General features: G+C 34.8%; 1 protein-coding gene across 1 annotated transcript in view; it reads left to right on the top strand.

Annotated features, from left to right (window-relative positions):
• Positions 1-23,207, top strand: part of LOC137919557 (TBC1 domain family member 12-like) — a 76,618-nt gene that overhangs the window by 29,390 nt on the left and 24,021 nt on the right. The window contains exon 2 of the mRNA XM_068762654.1: positions 20,640-20,894. Coding sequence (XP_068618755.1) covers positions 20,640-20,894 — 255 coding nt within the window. The remainder of the gene's footprint in view (positions 1-20,639; positions 20,895-23,207) is intronic.

The following is a 23,207-nucleotide window of genomic DNA, read 5'->3' as shown; positions in this document are numbered from 1 at the left end:
CTCTTGGGAATTCTGGGAGGCTTAAGGGAGTTTTTACCAAGTGAAAAATGCGTGAACGGCACTATTATTTTAATATTCTCGTTAAAGCAAAGGAAAAATTTTAATGGAGAGAAGAAATTGCGACCAAAATTGTTAAAAACATATTCTTTTATTTAAATTAAGACACATATCCATCTCATCTTTATATACTTATTTGTTACGAACTAAAATTATTAAATATCTTATTTGTATATATCTAGAATGGGTCTACTAAATTCGAAGGAAAATATACAAATGAAAGACTAAATTAAAACACTTTTGTCTAATTGAGACTTGACTAAAAAAAAGGCGTCTTGTTAAAACGAAACGTATCGTGATTTTTTTAGACCGGAATGTCACTGTGTCCAAATGGTCATTTGCTGATCCCATGGGTTTGAGGTGGTAGGGTGTAGAGTGCTCCTAGCCTAAAATCTTTTATAGTGGCGAAGCTCGAGGGCTTCCGCGAGAGCTTCGCCCTAGTTCGCTACATGCCACTAGTAACTAGGTTTAATGGCCCCCAAAAGTGGACCTCGGCTTGCGTCACTCGTAGATCTTTAGTGAACATTCTTTACTAAATTATTGCAGTGTGCGAAAAAAAATATTTTTGTAGGTAATCGTTGTTTACATTAAAACATAAAATAAATAGATAAATCGATCACTTTGAAATAATTTTTGTTGTTAAATTTATATTAGAATATAGCGCGCGGAACAGATGTTTGCTAGGCCCTTACTGGAGTGGTGACCATGGATCGTCAAGCGTAGCGTAAGACATCCACTGACAAGATGGACCAACGAGTCTGTAGGTTGTCGGAAGACACTGGATGCAGGCTGTGTCCTATTGGAAATCTCTGAATCCTCTGTCCAGCGATTTTTTCATTTAATAGAGCCTGTTTTGGGACCTCTCGTTCTCCCCTTCTTTGGTAAAACAGGGACTATTTATACAATTAATAATCCTCTAATTCCTTTTAATATCTTCCATTTATTTATCTTTTTTTTCTTACCTTTCGTACATCGCCATACTTCTCTTTCCTTCTCTGCTAGATCCTGTATTTACATTTTTTTTTCTGTTTCTAGTCACCATTGGACGATCTACAGTTGAAATGTTAATGATGATTCTAAGGCAGATCAATCGGTTTTGACACTATAAAGTCTATAGGTTAGCCAGTATTAAAAAATTTATCACTTCCTTTAAAATTTAATCAGTGACCGGCGTGGGTGGCGTGGATTACGAAATATTTAACCATAAATAAAACTAAACGTATGTTAACATGGACATGCTTCCGGGGTATTGGAGTTTGAAAATAGAATTACGGATAGTCGAAGTTATTAAGCTGATGATGGGTGACCGTTATTCTTGTGATAACGACTGGTTTTAAAATCAGTTTGAGAGATCCGTGGAGGCAATCCTTATTATATACACAAAAAAAATATTTCTTTCTATAAAATACAGCGATTAAAAAGGGGCGAATAAGATAAATCTTCAGTTATACTATAAATACATACATAACTTAATACAATAGTTTTGTTATTTAGTTGATTATGTTGTCAAGAAATAGCTTGCCTTATTTGTATACAGATTAATTGGATATAGGTGTAAAAGCTTTTTATTTTTTCCAATTAACCTGTGTAATGTGTATACTTTTTAAAATGTTACATTAATTTATTTTTTTCTATTGGAAGGCGATAGGCCTATGACTCTTGGCAGTACAAAGATTTAGGCAGATCAATGATTAACAACTTGCCTGCCGGTATAACGCAAGGTTTACGGTGAGAGGCCGGTATCGCGCCGGCGCGAGAGCCTACTGATAAACTCTTATGAGAGAGTACAGCGCGTACTAATATGCTAACTGCGTAGTTTTAATTTCAATTACCTTATTTATGTAAATGATTTTTAATTAATAACATTTGAATTATTTTTAAACAAATAAACAACAAAAAATAAAGTTAATTACTGACTTCCATATTCAAAAACTGACAGTGAAGCCGTTCATTTTATTATGTAGTAATATGAATTTTGAATACGTGTTCCATCATTCATTTTTGGATAACCTTTTTTACTGTTTTACGAAAACGCTATAATTGGTTTTTGGCAGGCTGTACCAAACATACATCCTTTAAAAAATTTTACATGTATATCCATGTATATATATGTTACGGTGAAAGTGTACCAAAAAAAATTGTAGATATTACTCGTAGTCATATAAGGAAAGGGAGTGCAGACAAGATAGTCAATATGTTGAAGTGTATTTTGAATAGGGGTCTGTAACAAAGAGTATTCGAGTTAACGAAGTACACACTCAATTGCCAGACAGCGCTGGGGGACGCTGGTAATTGGATACTTCAAGCTGAAGAATAAGAAGCGTCCCTTGCGAGACATCAAAGTAGATTCTCTTTCTTCTTAAGTCTATTCAAAAGCAGCCGCGATTTGATATAAATATCAAGCTTAATGATTGATTTCGCGAGTCTTATAGAGCCTTTGGAAAGCATCTTAATAATTTATTTCATACGTAACAGATTTATAATTTAGTATTTTTAACCACACAGCCTTAAAGATTGCACGCCGTAGGAAATATTTTTGAATTAAGAACTCTTTTGGTGTCTAATGTCGTAAGCCAGATGTTTTCTCGTACGTGCGAGATTAAAGAACGAGAGAAGAGAATAAAGGAACAAATGCAGATCCATTATTTATACGGAAAGTTTTAATGTAATTTTATCTTGTTTTGCTGGTGTATCTAAATAAATAAATCTATTAGAGAGACCATAAAGTAATGTCGTTTCTGTCGATATGTTTTACAGAAAAATCGATTGATTTGTTACCGCTCCGGCATTGAAAATTTGTATACTAGACGGCAAAAGGTTGTTGATAGCGAAGGTGAATATATTGTTGATTAGAAATAAAAACTTGTTAAAAATGATTTTATAAAATGTAGTCGTGTGAATTTAAGTTAAGAAAGCGACATTACTTTCCTACATATATACATATCTCACACTGTATGTACTATTTTCTTATACATATTTATATATATATATATTTATATATATATGTATATGAAAGTAGGATATATATATATATACATATATATACATAGCCTTCAAAGCTACGAAGCCCACAACAAACGTAGTAGAGTAATTCATTCCTAAGTTTTATAACTTGAAAATTTGTGTCGTTATAATCGGGAATCGAATGGAGAACCGTGACGCATTTGCTGTACTTTCACAACCGCGCCACCACTATTAAACCGATTTATATAACCGTCATTAAGTAAGATGTCGATGACCCTCATTAACCAATAAATTGCAATTATAAACTTCCAAGTAATCAACGGTGAAATGAAGAAGAGCGTTAATTAAATCGTAAATTACCGCGAGCTAGTGTGCCAATTCTCATCATTAGACGTTTTCAAACAATGTGCCCCGACTATAAATGCCGAGCTGACGCACGCGGGAGCGATAGCGCCGCTGTTAAGCTTGACCCGAGAACCGAACCCGAAGGTCGCGAGATAAAACATACACGATGACTCTCTCACCACGAAAATGGATTTTATCAAGTTACTTCTTGAGTATTACGTCAGATTATATATGATGTATGTTGATGTAAGGCTATAAATGAAAGCTCAAGATCACAAAGCAATAAAGAAGAATCAGAAATAAAGAGATCTGTAGAATGTCCAGTCACTAATGTAGCTCGAAGAATTGCACATTAAAAATGGCAGAGGACAAATAGCTGATGCAAACAACGGCAGGACGCAAGCTTCTTAAGTAGCAACCATGATCTTAGGTAGATTGATGCCATAGTCAAGGTCACAAGAGGTCACTGGACGTGGCCAGCTCAAGACCGATCGTTGTGGCGATCTTTGGGCTAGACCAGGGGTAAACAACCTTTATCGGTCGGAGGGTCGCAGTTTCAAAAATAGTGGGCCATAAAAAAAAAGTATATATTCAAGGTTCAAACCATGTTCTAAACGTAATTTATGTTTGTAATCAACCGATTTATAACTAATTAGACACTTTTATTATCTTTAAAGCCTTGATTCTAGCATTTTTTTTAAATACAAAAATATATTAAAATTTACTTGCCACGAGGGCCGCATACGGCCCGCGGGCCGCGGTTTGCTAATCCCTGGGCTAGACCTATATCTTGCATTGGGGGTCTTTCAGCTGACATGAATGTATTTAAAAATTTGGCATGTATAACTTGTTATAACTACTCACCTGGATACGTATGTGACTGGCAGGTAGATAAACGACAAGCCGTCTGTTCTTGATATCTCATGTGCGTCTTGACAATTGCGCCTTACCACGTCTCACGGCTTATATACACGCACATACTTTAAGCGGTAACATAGCTGCAGTATTTTACAATATTCCAACGTTAATATAACGTATGTTATTTATTTATTGTTTGAGAGGAACTCTCTTTTTTACGGAAAATCATTGTTGTAAGAGAGCAGGAGCGTATACTCTGTACTTACTTCTAAGTATCAATACTTGAAGGCTCCATCCCTTGTTCGAACTGCTACATAATATTTTGGTGAGATATTATAAAGTTGCTGAACTATTAAATCGCTTGCGCGAAGGCTTTGTGTAGTTTTGACTCCGTGGCGAATAATCCATGTAGGTGACTAAAAATAACGTAGTGTTATAGATTTTATAAGTGTGCGTTGTCATAGACAGAGACGGCACGCTATTGTCTTTTGTTGAAGTACCTACGTCATTCCATTAAAATTTATTGATACTATTTATAGCAAAGGGCGTGTACCGTCTTAACCTCGATAAACAACGACGCAAGAACTATTGTATTGGAAGTGTTATTTTGCACGAGTTTTTTTTTATGTCGTACGACTACATACGTTTTTAAGGAGTTTTTCTGAGTTTTAAATTTTAAGTCGTGTTCGTCTATCGTCTCAGATAAAATATTTTAATTATTAAATATTATTAGTAAAATATTTAAGGGATATGTTATGCCTATTTAAAGAGGGGTTTTATTATTTTTATTGCGCCATTCTGCAACTGTGTAAATATCTTTATTGGTCGAAATTATTAATTCTTTATCGATATGTTTTAAATCTGGAATTGAGAAATAGTTCGTTAGTGAGCTGAAATAATTTATTTTAATAAAAAATTGCAAATAAATTAAATAAATAAAAACATGTTCTCATGGCTAAGTAGTAGGAGCATAATTAAATAAAAAAAATTACTCTGCGACAATTCGCAACTATTTGAGTGAGGCAAGGTCGTTTCGATTCGTGCTAATTACAATTAAATGTAATTACGTGTATTATAAAAAAAAACACGTTCGTGTGAGTCTCGCACCGGATGTTCAAGGCCTATAATTATTTATATTGTATTTATTAACTATTTCCATGAGTTTTGAATACAATGTAACTACACTGTGAGGTCTAAGATCGTTATCTCGATAATAATGTAGCGACTCCACAGGCTTCCAGGGGTTTTTCTTTGTAAGGTCATAAACGTGAGGTTTTTATAACTTCGCAATTTAAAGGCGAAACGGAAGCATAACGAGTTATAATACTTTTAATGGATTTACGACTTTATTACGAACTGGTAAAATACATTTTATAAAGCCGTGAAAAAAACTTGTACGGAACCCGATGTACCCATCAATGATGCACGGAAGGCGAAGGTTAGGCGATGGAATGCTGTAAACGCGTCAATGGAAAGAGAGGTTGACTTTTTATTCGCATTCGAGATGTAGGCACGAGGCAGCCCGTTGGAATAACCTGTAATTGAATCCGATTATAAGCTTGTATAGGCTAGACGTACACATTTTAAGACGCGCGAGTAATGTTTTTGCTGATACAGGATGATTGATTATAGGTGTAATAGCTTTAAGAGGATGAAAGTATAGCTCATTTGTCAGAAAAAATCTTTAAATCTTTTACAACTATTTCTAATTACCCTGTATAAAGATATAACTATGAAATATGTTACAATAATTTATATTTTCAATGGAATGCCACAGAACTATAACTTCTGGCAGTATAAAGTCTGCAGGCACGCAAACAACCGCTAATTTTATAATGTAATATTTTTAAATAGCTTGTTAAAAAAACTTGCAGAGAGATTCTATTAGTACTAAAGAGATTTTTGGGCGATAGCTTAGAAAGCTTGGGAATGAATTGCTCACTACTTAAGGTAGTGACCACAAAAACCTGTCTGAGTTTGTTGTCGTCAAGATCTAAGATCACGCGCGTTTGGAACTATTGTGATATGTTGAACGAAGCCATTATTTTTACCCCCCCCCCCGCGCTTTCTGGAGACCCATGTGCCATGTGTAGTATTGTATATTGTCCTATTTTCTTGGAGAATTCTAGGAATATAGGGAGACCTTTGTCGTCGCCCATGAGGGAGGCGATACTGCGTTCTTCGATCCTCTTCACTATCTTGACCTCGGAATAAGGGCGGAGTCCTTTAAAGTTAGGACAACTGGCAATTATGTGCCACGGCTTGCCATTATAGGTCAGCTCAATTTGATTGTAGCTTCTGTCAAATTTGACTCAATGACGTATATAATCGGTCATTTAAATAATACGGAGTTGATAGTACTGTGAAGAAATTGTACTGTATGTTAATTGAAATATGAACCCTATTCTTTTAATCTTTAGAGAGATTTTCGATTGTTGTATTATCGTAGTCGTTCATTTAAAGTAACTACTAATTTAATTCGCGAGGAAAATGTCAGAACTCAAATTGGAACAAGAATCACATTGAACTCCGATTCGTTAATATTGATTTGTTTTCTTTATTTAGAAACAATTGTAAACACGTCTCTAGTCAAGTAACATCTTTGGAATGCGAAATACAATTTTAAAAATTTCAACCTTGCAACAAAAGCAATAAGATTTCTTTTTAATTGTAAACAATATTGTTATTGTTGAATTGAATTCTTTTTGCTCTTATTAATATGTGATTGACATTTTAATATGCTGTATAATCTGTGGAACGTAGTGCGTGTTGTATACGCGTGATGTTTATTGCATCTCTGCCTTTGTGATCGACATACTTGACATTTCCGAGAAGTTACTTGCCGCTTTCGTAGGTGATATCTTCTTTGAGTTTCTCGAATATTTGTGCTCTTCTCAACTTAATGCTTTTAATTCTAATATACGCGACGAGATGGAGGGGAATGTATCGGGTGCTATCTCATGTTCTTTATTATCGTCTTTCCCCTTGTTGAATCTAGACGCTTTCTTAGGGAGCGGTACAGCGGTCCCGGTAGCACTAAAGCAATAGCAAACGACAGCAAGGGATATGGTTCTATTCATATCTTCCAATATAAATAATAAACCTCATTGGAACGTGATAGCTTGCTGTGACTCGTAATTATTTTGGTGTGATTTGCAGAATGCGCTGGATCTTTGATCCCTGTTTAGTAATGTTTTTATTTGTTTTATCATTGTTTAACTGTTAATCATTAAATGTTCTTAGTGAGATAGTTATAAGGTAACAATTGTAACTAATTTTATTTTACTAGGTTTCTATGTTTGTCCTTTCTTACTGCCTTTTGTTACTGTTTATCTCCTATGAAGTAAATAAATATTACAAGCGTAATCGCGTTCTAAGTAACAGCTCAAACTCAGGATCCTTCTCAAGGTCTTTGCGCTCATGAAGTGACTGCAGTTGTGACATGGGCGGCCCCCAAGCTACTTGATGCCCGCCTAATCCAGTTAAATTCTAAATTTAATGTGGTTTAGGTAAAGCGCTTTCAATGCTATGTAAAACTAACCACGAAGCTATAGATGCTAACAGTCAAACTGTGACAAGAAATTCATTACAAGAAAATTTTAGCTTTGACTCTATTGAGAAGAACTAGAACCCAAAGAAGAATAAAATTATAAAGAGAAAATATTTGAGTGACTTTATAATCATCTCTTCTTGCTCGCATCATTGTCTTCATTGCTTTAGGTGATCATCGTTTGGATACAAAATTATATTAACACAGGATTAGAAAATAAATCATAATAATTAGCATAAATTACCAGTGATTTTACTTTTTATTTTTCTCTAATATCCATTAGGACCGGCCACATAAAAAATACCAATGAGGTACAAATCAAGTACAAATGGCAGTGATATTTCAAATGGATATTTGTTCTGGAAAACCATTTATAATTGTTCTCGTGTAATCCCGTCTGAAGCTTACAGTGACCATTAAGATTATCTCATTTTCATTTCTCACGTTAAGTATGGCATAGAACAATAAAGCTATCATAGCGAAGGTACACTAGCGTTGTACCAGGTCACGTATTACGTCTGACCTCACGTAATTGAAAGTTCTCAAAATGCCCATTGCGGCTCGCGTTCGCCCGTAAATGTAACAAGAGCGTTGTATTCAGATGACATGACGCAATGGATACCGTGTCGTATGCGTAACACGTTCCCATGAAACTTGTAAAGATACAACGGTAGGAATATAAAATTTTACATATTACATAAAAACGCTCTTTGGAATTTACGTCACATACGCATATTTTAATTAGCCAATTATGTAATTTAACATTTCTAATTATATGTAAACTACATAATTTTCATATTACACGTCTGTTTACCCCGTTTATGTAATGGTCGTGATTAATAGTACTAGATCACTTTCCGCCTTTTACCCAAAATAATTGTTATACACATAAGTGGTTAGGTAAATAGCCACTGTGTACGTAACAGCTGCACCCTCGACTATATTAGGTACTGTCAATCTTTTTTGATTTCTATCAACTAGACGAGTTGAAAGATCATATCAAAGGTGAAAGAATGAAAGATTATATGAAGACAAAAGAAGAACGAGTGAGATCTATTAAGACAGAAGAGGGAGGATAGTGAGGAGAGTGAGAGTACTCTTGAACAACCTCTTGGACTCTCGGTCCTCAATAGCGACGGCCATAAAAAAGACCATGTGATAGACCGAGTAAATATTTATATACCTAATAGATTGAGACCAAAGTTTGTCACCTTTTGACGTTTCATAAATGATTTTAGACATAGGACATCCACTACTGGATTGTCCTCTATATATTTACAATAAGAGCGGTTGAAAGCGGCTATACCCAGGATCTGTCTAAAGAAAATAATGTATATGTATCTTTGGTAACATTTCGTTTACAAAGTTATCACGAGTAGAGCTACTATAAAATACGTTGTCGCGTTTTACAACGATTCCTAATTTTCACAGAACATTAAAAGAATGTGCAACGTAACATCTGTGAAACACCAGATTTCACGTGTTATCATCGAATATGTATTTGATTTCATCGAAGTTATGCTGCTAGGAGATTTAGCTTTGTGCAGCTGCATAGGATTTGGCCTCGGAGAGCTAAAAATGAGGTAAAAATCACTCTGGATATATTTAATGACAATGATGTTCACACGATGAGGTACTATATTATACAGGTGTATGTTTGCGAAGGATTATGATATGAAGGAAGTAGAGTAGAGGGAGACACGAGCCTCTCCTGACCACTCTTGCTTGAACGCGTGCGTCCATCGAATGTGGTTTCGGCGTTTACCGCTTCAATTTCGGAACCAACAGGATGTTACTTTTAATTATCTTTTAAATGTGAAAAGTATCACTGTTATATTTAACATATTAATCATTACATTAAAGAAAACATTTACTAATTTCGTGCAATATGGTAAGATTTAAAATGTCTGACCTTTTCCTTGTCCGGAATATCTATTTATTATACGTATATATGAGAGCAAGTGGTCGGCCAGCGGTAGGTGTCTAAGACTTGCAATAGGCCGCGAGTTCGATTCCCGGGATACAATGTTATATAATTCACACTTTGTGAATTTAATTATATGGGATTGCGACAGCTCACAAACAAATTTACAAGAGATGCGCAGCGGTGTCGTCTGTGTGCCATACGATCAGACTTTGATCGCCAACCCGCCTGCTAAAGGGTTGGCATCTTATTAAAAGACGTTTGTAACACTTTATCAATTTATTTAACACACGAACAAATTTTTATTAGCGCTTGGGTGCGAACAAAAAGGACGTGCATTCGTCGTAGGACTCTGGGGCGCAATGTGCTCCGCGACCGAGTGAAAGCGGGCAATAGAACAAAGGCGCAAAAGATATAAAAGAAACAAAAGTAACAAAAGGTCTGCGCCCGCGTCACCGGTGCGTGCATGTGCCCGCTGCACTAATTCGGCACACTAAGTTCGCCCGTCGGCTACGCTCGCCCACGAAATCTTACACCTATTATTCATTCAGACATCACATCAGTATATATACGACTCCCACACTGCCAAGCATGGCGACTATAGTATATCCCCTTATAGAGATACCTCTGTGGTAGACCTATGTCTTGCAATGGGCGTCTATTGGCTGAAACTGATGGCTATAATGTATTTTTAAATGAATTTAATAAATTCAAGAGTTGCCATCGCTATCCCTTTGTCACTATAGACGTCACTCAGCATCAGAAAGAGTGGAGGTTATCGCTCCCGAAATGGATTTTCTTTTTTTCGCACATTGTTTTGCTTAATAAAAGTACTTTATTTAAAAAAAATGTTTCGACAACAAACTATACGGAATCCTAATTAATTTTATACATTTAAATTCCAAGATAATGATACGGCGGAAATGATGCATGTAATAAAAACGTTAGAATATGTTTTTACAAATTATAAATACAATAGCGATCACTGTGGTTATTATTATTGTTATAATGCAACCTTATCGTCGGTTGCTGTAAGTTTTTCCTATTTTTTTTAATCGCGTTGTTTACAATGATAGTTAAAATAGACTAACAGTAAAAGAATGTGGTTCATAAACACACTTTGCATGTGTTATATTATTACTTCTTGAAAATACTGTGATGATAACTATGGGTCCTGGGATTAGAAATTGTAAACATTTGTGTCTAGACGAATAACAAAACAATTTATGTAATTATGGAGAAAATAGCAATTATTTAAATAATATAAAATAAAATATGAAAGGATTTTTATTAAATTATTTTTATTGTGTATATATTTTATTTTTAAATATATTTCTGTCTGTAAAACACCGTGGAATGCGTTAAGACGGTCAATTATACTTGTATGGTCATCGTACTGTTTTTATTTTATGTTAATAAAATATTGCATAATTATAAATACAGTGGATGAATTTATAGAAATTAATATGCACAGACTAAACAATCACGCGCAGTTCTTATGCATTAATACTTAGAGTAAGCATTATTATGAATTGTGTCAACATCTGATGTCCTCAAAGTCCTTATCTGACAATAACAAGATGGCAACATCGGATGAAATTGACTTCATTTCCAACGTTAAATGACGAGGAATGGCTTAACAAAATCGACTATAGGAATCGCTCTCCAAACAATAAATTCAAATTATTTTTACTTAAAATATATTTATACGTAATTTATATATAATTTTAACATTATTAGCAATAAGTTGCCACCGGTTTGATATGCGTCTGCTGAGAAGAGTCGGCTAAAAACTTAACAGCTGTTCACAATGACATATATATATGCGTTATAATATTTGTCATGTAAAGGATTTAACAAACGAAGTTCCACACGTTTCGATTAATTAAAAACTGAAAGTAGGAGCACAAAAATCGGATCTAGGTGTATCGAATCCCAATTTAGTTTGATAGCACTTTGTTGCACGACTACCACTGCATGTGTGGAAGTGGCTAAATATTGGTCCTTTTCTTACTTAGGACCAGTTAAAAACCTACCAGACGCAGTGGATGTTACTAAAGAGCCGACAGCTAGATATGTTTATAAATAACAGTTATGAGTGATATATATAACATACCGGTATAGTAAATATGTTCAGCCAAGCTCGCCGCAACTTTCATTGCTTGTTTTCGAAAGTCTCGGAGTCGAATCCGCGAACGATCTCTTTGGTGCCGCAGACGTACTCGTGACGTCATAGCGCTTTCACAACAAAACGCCGACACTGACGCGCTATATGCTCATTTATATATTTTTAATATATATATTTATTTATACACATTATGTTCCACTTTGAATAATATATTCGCACAACTTTTAACATTAACACCACTAATGTTAAAAGTTGTAGATATAAAGAACTATTTTATATTTCTCTAATAATGTACTAGATGGCGCTAGTAAATAAGTCTCATTAGACGTGATACTGTATGCTTGTAATAAGCGCTCCGCAAAATAAATAATTATTTATCAATTAAATTATGTTTCTGTCTACCTGGATCTTGAAGAGCAGCCTACTATTGTCTTCAAAGAGAAAAATGACAAAAGTGTCAAACTTAATTAAAATTAAACTTCGTGATGATGAAATTTTATTTATTTATTTCATTTGGGTGTTAGCTCAGCGGTAAGGGCTGAGACTTGCGATCGTAGGTCACAACTTCGATTCCCGGGATACAATCTTATATAATTCGCACTTTGTGCATTAATTATATACGATTGCCACTGCTTACAAATAAGTTTCCAGAGGATGGATAGCAGCTTCCTCTAAGTACCATAACACCACATACGGGATCACCAACTTCCCAAGAGTGGTGATTATGGTATGTCTCTCAAGATATCTATTCTTTAGGGAAGGCTTTTGTGCCCTGCACTGAGCCTTCAAAAGCTGAAACGATATCGACAATTCATTTATTATTTATTTATTTATACTTAATTTATTTATATTTAAGTACTCTAGAAAAATATTTAAGTTAAAAATAAAGTTTAAGTAGCTATGTAAATATCGGTTCCTTTGTGTTCTAAGATGGGAGAAAATATTTAAAAATGATTATATAGCGTTATAAAAATATCAAATACAAAAAGTAAAGTGATTTTAAGTGTAAACATCTGGCGAACAACTTCAGACACCTTAAGCGCTCGTGTCAAAGTGTTTCCTCCGGCGTGCAATCTTCATCTTCAAGCTTTGCTTAAAAATATTTAATTGAAAATCTGTTATGGATACAGTTTAAGACGTTTTCTGAAAACGGTATAGAGCTGCAAAAAATAATATCAAAAACGTGAAGTAAAGATATTCAGTGTAATGGATGAATTTATGACTTTAGCAATCTGGATAAATCCGGTTCAATATCTGTAAGTTTGACCCTGAAATCTGCATGTTTGTTGATTTTGAAACGGTTTTTTGTTTTATCACAATGCGTTTTGGACTAGATATGATGATGGTGAAACAAAAGAGATATTTCTGCAATGTTGTACAACGCATAACCGTGTTTTGTCGATTTTTATATATCGTTGACTACTAAAATCACTTTTCGTTTATGTCCTATGCCTGGGATATTAATTTCAAATATTAAAGGTCATATTTAATTTTACAATCTATATGTGTGTATATATAAGTAGAGAAATAGTAGAGGGTATAGGTGTAAAGGTGCTTTATACAGGAGAATGTATATCCGTAAATAATGTACTTGACATAGCCTAGCAGATTGGCAAGTTGAACTGGCAGTAGACGAGTCACATGGTGCGCAGATAGTTGCTAGAGCCTTAAAGACTTTAAGGATCTGGAATGGGGACCATAGACTGGAAAGCACGGCTTAGAACGTCCACCCTCAAGGTAGATAGACGACTTTGTCGAGGTCATCGGAATAAGCTGGGAGCATACTTCAAGGGTCTTATTGTAAATCTATGAATGAGGCCTATGTCCAACAGTGATCATATACAACTGAAATTATAGAGATTGTGATGTTGAAGTTCTTTCTAGTGAAGAGCTGAATGCAAACAATATAAAGAGGTCTGGTGTGAAAATCAGGGAGGAATCAATAGCCTCCCTGATAAGAGAAGAAAAAACCAAAGAATAGTTCCTCCTACTCTGCAGAAAAATAATATGTAATGTAATATACAGAAATAAAAGCTAATAAAAATGTAAACAACAAAAATAAAAAAAAGTAAAACAAAGTAATATTGTAATAATCCTATATAGAAATAAAATAATAAAAATGTAAAAGAGGGATGTATGAAAGGCGTTACAGAGCGAAAGAGAAAGACAGAAGAATTGTGGCAAGAATGAAAAGATCATACGATGTATGAAAGACGATAATGAAAATAAAAAAATATGTGAAAAAATTAAATAATGTTGAATAGTCTCTGTCCCACACAAGAGGCTCCCAATAGCGGGGGTCACAAAAAAAAAACAATATAAAGAGACGTTTATTATATAGCTAGTAAGACTGCTTGACTTTATATTCATGTTTCCAAACATCAGATTATCTGTTGACTTAGCTAAGAGGATATTCTCAGCGATCTAAACACGATGATCTGGTATGAACGTGTCGTCGTGTGTGAATGGAAATATTTATCTTAGCGCAGTTCATCGGTCACGTGACGCGCGCGCAGGAGGCCGTGCCATGCTTTGCCAGGCACCGCGCCGCGTGCGCACGTTACGTGCTCGCTCGATAAACAAATCCATGTACACTACCTCTGTACCGCTGCATCACTCGCATCTAATAGTGCAGTTTATAATTAACTATATGATTTCTATCTTTAATTATTATATAGGGTGGGCCATAAATTTTTGCACTTTTGAAACATGTGTAGAAATAAAAGTACTAATGCTATTTTGTTTATGATTTATTTACCGTAATTATCATTTATTAAAATTTATTTTTTAAAAATTACATCGTCGAGATGTGCTCCGTCTCGCCGCTGGCACTCCTGTAATCGACTACGTAAACTTTGGAGAAATCAAGTGTTGCTATTTGGAAAAATTTTTGGCCCACCCTATACGTCAGATGTACGGAGTTACACACGCAGTGAATGTTAGTAAGAAGAATAGACACTTTGGTGTAACTAAATATCTCATCGTTAATGATTCGATATAGTCCGAAATAAATACGAAATTCCGAGAGGATTGTAAGGACATTAAACACTAGGATTTTGCTAAATACCTTCTAGGTAGTCTTGTGTATCGCCAAACAGTATTATAATCCTCTGGTATGAAGTCATGGTTAGTGAAATTACTAGAATAATTACGTATCTACTACGGGCAGATAGAAAATAAATTAATATGGAAATAAAGTATTTATAGATGTTAGTTGGTCAAAGGTATGTCGGTATAATTTAAGAGTACCGTACCGTACACGTTTTTCTCCACTTCTTTTCAGTTGATAGGCGCCCACTGCAAGGCATATGCCACTTTTAAAGATCGCAGTAATGATCGGTTCTGCACTGCTCTCAACCAGCGACTTCCAGCGAGTCTTCCACCTAGACCCCTCAGGTCTACCCACGCCAGGTCTACCGGCTTGTCGCCACTTGAGAAACCCTCTAGCGAGCTATGTGTCCCAATGTGTACACATCATATATATTCTTAACAATTTTTTATATCTTTTCTGTTTCTCGAATCATAACGAGTTTGACGTTTGTATTCAAGGTGAAAAAGAATATTCGACCTCTATGGTCATTTATATAATATCAAATTGACTTTGTTGACTTATCTGACGACTTTTTAACATATGCTCTTTAATCTAAAATGTTGATCAACGATGTATATTTCAAAACAGCTTCATACAATTCGGACAACACAAAAAGTAATACAATGTACGTGTTCGTAAAGTGAAGCCATTAGCATTCCTTCACGTCACAAAACATAAAATTACGTCCTTCGAATAGACGGAATATACTGCCAATCAACTTTGACACTTATCTGTTTTTCGTTAAGATATATAATAGTTTAATGTAATGCGTAAAAATATGCATTGACCGGGGCATTAATATGTTATAGTTGGGCGTGCGAGTTGTTTTTTGTTTGTGTTCTCTTCACAGTACGTGTGTTTTTTAAAGGTTTTTTTATTTTGTTTCTTTTATATGATTTTATATTATCTTAAGTTTGTATATATAATTTTAAACAGTTACTTCGTTTTATTCTAAGGTAGAACCCGTTTTTACTGCAAATAATGAATGTAGCTTATGTTATTGATATAATAAAACTATAATTGTGTTGCCAACTATATAATTCGTGAAGTTAATGTGATTTTTTAAATGTTTTTTTCGTAGAAATACAGATTTAAATGTGTTTTATTGTACCATATTTCGATTTTCAAAATAATAAATTTTTTAAATATTTTTATATGTCAACAACACACGTCTGGTAATAATAAATTTTATATCAGGTTATTGGTTATTGTGGGCAGTGGTAGCCTAGCGATAGAAGTCTGATACTTACGATCTTAAGCCGCAGGTTTGATTCTTAGGATGCAATATTACATATTTCACACTTTTTGCATTATAAAGAATTGCTCACAAGTTTCTTGCGGATGGGTAGCAGCGTCCTCTCCGTACCTTAAATATCTTTGGCAAAGCCTTATGCCTTGTAGTGGGCGGGCGCCCATGGGCTTAAAACAAGGAAGGATCGTTTAAGCTTATGCAACCTATTTAACTTAAGATGAACTTATGACTAGATTCTCTCATCGTTCTTAACATATAGATAGAAAGAGGTGTTGCTTGTGATATCAAATGAATAAATAAGCTATATTATTAGCTGTGGAGACAGAGGTGCTCAACTCAAAAGTTAACTCGAGCCAAATAGACAAGGTATGACTTTAGAAAAAAAATAATATTCATAGAAATAATTATGTTTTATTTTGACTATTGTAATAAAAGTAAATATAGTTAAAATATCATTTACTTCCTCACACTTGATATATCTTCTCTGATACTTTCAAAGTTGATCGTATATTGACAGGGCCGCAAGAGTGCCCGAGTTGGACACCCCTGATGTACGTCGCAATTTCCGTTAGCAACCTCGTCCAGGCGATAATTCGAAAGGTCGCGAATCCGCATTAAGATGTGAGCAAATGTCGCGCATGCCCACGCCGGTGGCCTTCCTCGACCGACCGCTTGGCTCGCTTCATTGATTTCCTTTAAACAATCACCGAACGAGAAACTTAATGCAATTCATAAATCGAATATTTATTTATTAATTTGAAATTCGAACGATTACAGTAATATGTAATATACGTTGACATAAGTTACTTAAAACATCGTACAAATTTAAATCGTGATTAGTTTGCGGATTATTGTTTGATAAAATTATTTAAATTGTTTTAACATTTCTTTTGATCATCATCATCATTATAGCCGTAAGATGTCCACTGTTGGACATAGACGTCTGTAATATATTTCCAAAAGGATCTGTTGAAAGCTGCCTGAATCTACAGTCTTTGAATAAACTTCTAATAGATTCAGGCGTTATATCGCGAATTGAATCTTTCAACAGATCCTTTCTATTAGATTCAGGCGTTACTTTGCGAAAGTCCATCTTAACTAAGAAAGGCACTAATATATAGCTGCTTCCGCTATGCAGCAGTAGTCGTGCAATGAAGTGCACTGACCACCAGCTCGCTGATAAATGCGCGTGCGGTAAACAATACGAAAGACAACTACCACAGTTAATCTAGTCTACACGTGTTTCACCCCTCCACGGGGCATCCTCAGGAGATGTTAGACCGTTGCACTTCATTGCACGACTACTGCTGTATAGCGGAAGTAGCTATGTAATATTCCTTTTCTTAGTTTCAATAAACTTAACCCTTAATAGCCTGATTTACGAAAGTGTTTTTTTTTTAATATCACTGTGTTTGCTTGAGGGTCTAGATGAAGGGAAAAATAGGTTTTTTTTGAATTTTGCTGGAAAGAATATTATGCAACATTAAAATTCGTACAGCCAACCTATAAAAATAACTAATAGTAATGTGAGCATTCGGTTTAAAAGATTGGTATCAAAATTGAAACTCTAGGCTATTAAGGGTTAACAAGGCCGTATTTCCACCTTGTACTCAGTGACAGCTTGGATTAAAAAATGTATATGTCATTTGACGATATGTTAAGAGAACATGTAATTAACACGACAAGCTGTTTGAATAATAGAGGCGACGGTAACGGTATCACCACCGTCCTACGCAGTCTCGTCGGACGCGACGGTATTCCGGACGTCGCTGCCCACGCCCACGCCTGGTGATTATAGCTGAAGTAATCGGTCAATGCTAATGGCGGTAAATAATAATATCTATCATATATTTGGTCGAGAAAAATGTATTTCACAAATAGTATGTATAAACTTGTTATATAATTTGCATAGTTGTACTAGTTTTATATGGCGCCCACTATTGGGGATCTTTCTTGCTTCACTTGTCCCAGGTATAACAGTTACAATAACAGTCTAATGAAAAAAAATTCTTATTTCCATACTCTTATTAGATGTATTATTTGTATCTGGTTTTAATGGCATTTTAAAAAAAGAACAGAGTTATTAAAACTGCTTATTAAACACTGCAACAACTGCTTATAAAACTATTCGTCGAAGGCATCATAAGTTAAATGTAAATAAACTTTGTGTATAAACTTGTTTTCTTAATAAACGAATATTTTAATGATAATAATCCTTGGCAGTGGTGTCGTCTGATTATTTTGTTTTCATTTAGGCTATATATGATAAAGTGTTTATATATAAATCTGTATTAAGTTTTATTAAAAGATGTGTTGTTGTGGAGTTTTTTTCTGCTTATTCTACATAATTTTAACACGTTTCGAAGCAGAGTCAAAAATAAAATTAAAATTATAATAAAAATAAATTGACAATAAATAAGAGTTCTGTTAAAAATTCCAATGTTGAATAAACGAATATATAATGATTATGTTTTTATCTTTTTGATAAAATAATTCTCGAATTTTTATATTAAATGATAAAGAACTCATTTAGCGATGTATTAATGAAAGGAACCAAAGCGCGATAACATATTTTTTTTTATAAATTTCAAATATTGAATAAATTTTTAATACTGGGTTCAAAGACCTTCGCCTGTTAGGTGTGTTATTTGGCCCTTGACAGCATATTAGTGTTTTAATACTAAAGGCATTACATATTCTTGGAAAACAAAATTTATTTACTACTTAGTTCGAAAGAAAATTCTAGAATTTTTACGATAAAAATATTTCCTAGTCAGCGTGTGGCGAAATTATAGCATCTATCAAATTTTTCTTGATTTATTTGTTGAAAATTTATAATATTGCGGTGTTTGTTACGTCGACATTTTAAAAGTCCTATTGAGTTATAGATGACGTGGGAAGTTCAATGGGGATAGGAGAACTTGACATTTTGATAAAAGATTAAATAAAGCCTGTGAGCTTATGTGTTTTAAAAATTTAGATATAATTCGTTGATGTGTACAGGTAGTTGCTATGCTAGTTTAGATAGGGAGTGTTTCCTGGTCTTTAATTCAATAAAAAAAGCTACTGAATATCAAACCGTAACAGCTGATTCATCCTCATTATTCAATACAACAAGCGGTGATAGATATAAAAAAGCTAACATTTCTATTAATGTTGGAAATTACTTTGGTTTCAAAAAAATGTGTACATTTTTTTAAAATTCGAATGTTATATTCTGCCATCATGATGAATTATATATCCAATTGTACATTGGTCTGTATTTCTATAAAGCCAAAATATTTTTTTTAATTCAAGTAGGTATGTAAACGCAGTTTTGAAACGTCAATAATTTTTATTATTATACAAATGTCAGTGTAGGTAACTTGTGAATAAGCTACCACCGGCTGGGAATGCTAATCTGTTGAGAGGAACCGACCAGAAACTCAACAGTCGATTATTCGGTCTTTTTAAATGAAATTTAACAATATTTGATGTATACATTATAATATGAAACCTGCAAATGAGTCTACTAGCCAAGTTAGTTCCACATATTTCAATCAACTGAAAAGTTTTGAATGTTATAATAAGGTTTATTTAATGATATACATTTTATTTTACTTTAAAAACTTAGAAAAAGAAGGTCTAAGAAAACTTAAGGAACTTTATTATATATCGTCATCGTCGTTTCATCGTATATACTCCCACTGCAAGGCATATACCTCTCCCAAAAATATCTATGGAGGTATATAACATAATCGCCAGACATGGCAGGCGAATTAGCGGTCTCTTTGTTGTATTGTGGTACGCAGAGGACGCTGTTGCCCATCCTCGAGAAACTTGTTTGTAACCAGTGGCAATCCTATATAGTTAATGTACAAAATTTAGATTATGTAAGATCGTATCTCAGGAATTGAACCCGCGACCTATAATCGCAAGTCTTACTCCTTTACAGCTGAGCTACCCCTGTAAATGTTTCTATATCATTCAATTATTATATTTTTATACTTATTTGTACTTTTTAAAACATAAGTATGTATAAATATTACGAGAATTATTCATAATGAACACAAAGGAGCCAGAAGGCGCTTTATCAAACCAGGTATGCGCAATGTTGGCAAGATAAATACAATCTAGTATGCATGCAGCGTTCTGTATTCATAGCGTATTCGTGTGCCAATTGAGACTCGAGTCCGGGATGTATTTATAGATTGGCTGATTGTATTTGTAAGGTCGTCAGTGTTTACATTCGCTGTGATAATTTTGTAAATTTAATTTTAGAATATAATCATTAATTATTTATATATATATATATATATATATATATATAGATATAGAGATTATATTATAATATTGTGGCCATAAAAGGAGAAGGTCTAAGACTTGCAATGGTCGTCTATCGGCCGACACGGAAGAATTAATTATTGAATTTTAATACAATTTTATTCTTCATGAACGATATTTATTTATATATATTCGTTATTGTTACAGAGGCGTATTCCCGTGGAAGAGTAGTTCGTCTAAAACTCAAGAGACTGGAACACCGGGCACGACATGGAGACTCTTTGGTAGCAAATCCACTAACAACTTGGCTGTAAAGGCCAGCGTGGAAACCCAGAAGTCTCTGACACCGGTATCATCAGCTGCTAACACTCCCCATCATCATAAGCGTCAAGGAAGTTCGGCAAGTGAGAAACAGTTCGAGGATCTGGTGGCCAGTTCCATTGCGCTGATACAACATGATAGGTAAGACAATTTTAGTTTTAAATATCCAATTGTTTTTTTAAAATAGTTTTTTAAGTAGAAATGTGTATATTCATAAAGCTTAGTCCATAATTATATCGATTTAAAACTAAAAACAATGTTCAACTAATAAAAATCGTCAGCAATTCAAAAGTCGAGAGGTATTGCAGACCGTACTCTTTCGCTCGGTGTAAATAAGTTATTATATTTCTTTGGAATTCCCCGTTTCTACGATGACGTAATATAACTCCTACATAGTAAAGATACTTATCTCTTTATATATATATTTTATGAAATATGAAAAGGATAGATACATGTAAGCCTCCCTTTATGTTGGCGAAGATCCATTGTAGGTATTATGCTGCTTTCGATGTTTAGCTATTTATAGATATGTCTAGACATCATAATTTCAGGCATAAGACGTCAACTGCTTGACATTGGAAGTTTCCATACACGATAGGACAGGTCCTTACCTGCAGCCTTTTCTTACCTTGTTCTTACCTGAGGCATCAGTTGTGTTCAGCTGACATTGACAAGGTCATTTGTTCCCTGTGTGTGAACGTCTTGCGCTGTGGTTCCGTAGTCTTTTAAGACTCTAGTGGCCATTTATTTTACGCGCTCTCTATCAGGACTTAGGTTCTCTGTATTTTAGTCGTGGAAGCAATACAATCTTGCTTTAATTAACACGTTGAACGCCATGGCGGACACCATGTGTCCGACAGCATGTGTACCACACCATTAAATCGAAAATCGTCAAAAAATCGCCAGTGTTTTTTTTTTGCAAATATTGTCAGTAAAACCCTTGAAACTAATGGGCGACTTACGGAAACAGCGATTTACGCATTATTTTTCAGCGGGGCCGCGCGGGTCACATGCCTTGGTAAAAACAGTCGAAACACTGTCCGTTGGCTCCGTAGAGGCTTCTGAAGTGATCGAGGGCATGCGGACACATGGTGTCAGACGCGGCCTCTTGGACCCAAAAAGATGGCAGTCACATGGTGTCCGTCGCGGCCCACTGAACTAAACATGGTGTTTAGTCTGGCGTTCAACGTGTTAAATAGTTTTGTACTAAAAATTTCGTTGTTCGTCAATTAAAACATTAAAATTATATGTTGTTTAATTAAAATTAAAGTTCAGTATTGAGTTATGCACCATCTTTGTAATACAAGTAGCTGTTTCGTAAAATTCTGTGATCAAAGTCAATAAAAAACAAAGACAATAAAGCCAAGCGAACACTCGTACATGGTTTAATTACTAGGCTACTATGCAATCGAAAACCAGAAGTTGAATAATGCTCAAACAGTTTCTAGCGGCATTTCCTACGCGGGGTTCTCGAAGGAAACTGCGAGCGGTGGAATTGGTGGAAAAACTTTACTTCCCCTTACGCATTTTCCGCGTTTCAATTGTGTTACCATATGTGAAGAAATTTTGCAACAGTTCGATTTTGGTTCGGATTACATTTCCACGATCCCACGATGATCGGTCTTGTGTTGACCGAGGACTTCTTGTGACCTTGACTATATCGTTCGGCGATACTCGAGTCCGGGATGTCCAGCTGGTTCAGCGGGGGGCTCACCCACCCCGTCTTACGGTTGAAATGATGATAATCATGATTGGTTACTATATGTAACTATGTACAAAATAATGGATACACATTAAAATAAAAAATTGGAAATAAGGATCAAATTGAAAATTAAGAATTTTTGCCATATCCTGGAGGGATGGCTAAGGAAGAGAGGCGATGTATGATAGATAACAAGGTATGGAAGGAAATGGAAAAGAATGATATGGACAAAAGAGGAATGAATGAAAGATCTTAAGAGAGACAAAATAGAAGCAAATACATAGTAAAAAAATTGTAATTTATATCCCTGCTCACACGTGGCAGTGGAGCATGAGAGATCCCTGAAAACAGGGACCATAAAAAAGGATGTTCTAGAAAACCTCTTCAATTATAGTCGTCTTAATTTCAGTCTATAGTCCAATGTCCCAATAAGTCGGCATTCTTCAAGAATCTGTATGGTCACTAATCCCTCAATCCTTGAATGATGTTAAGCTATGTTTGTTACATTTATTAACGTATTTGTCATTGTATGGTCAGCTGACCATGACCGATGATTGAATCCCATGTTAACAGCTTAACAAACGTTCTCGCGCCGGCGCAAGATGTCTACCGATTTTATAAGCAGTGTATGTAAGAAGTAACATGCTATAATATGTTAGCAGTGAAGCTGTTATTGTTCAAAACGACCGGCACTTTACACTGAGATCAGGCGGTTCGAATTTCATATTACGTGAACGTATATATACGGATGT

Source organism: Battus philenor, unplaced genomic scaffold (assembly GCF_028537555.1).
Source record: "Battus philenor isolate CCGP_79_NKW_IND1 unplaced genomic scaffold, ilBatPhil1.0.hap1 SCAF_16, whole genome shotgun sequence".
Lineage (NCBI taxonomy): Eukaryota > Metazoa > Arthropoda > Insecta > Lepidoptera > Papilionidae > Battus > Battus philenor.
The sequence above is the reverse complement of the archived record's forward strand: the minus strand, read 5'-3'. Positions and strand labels throughout refer to the sequence as shown.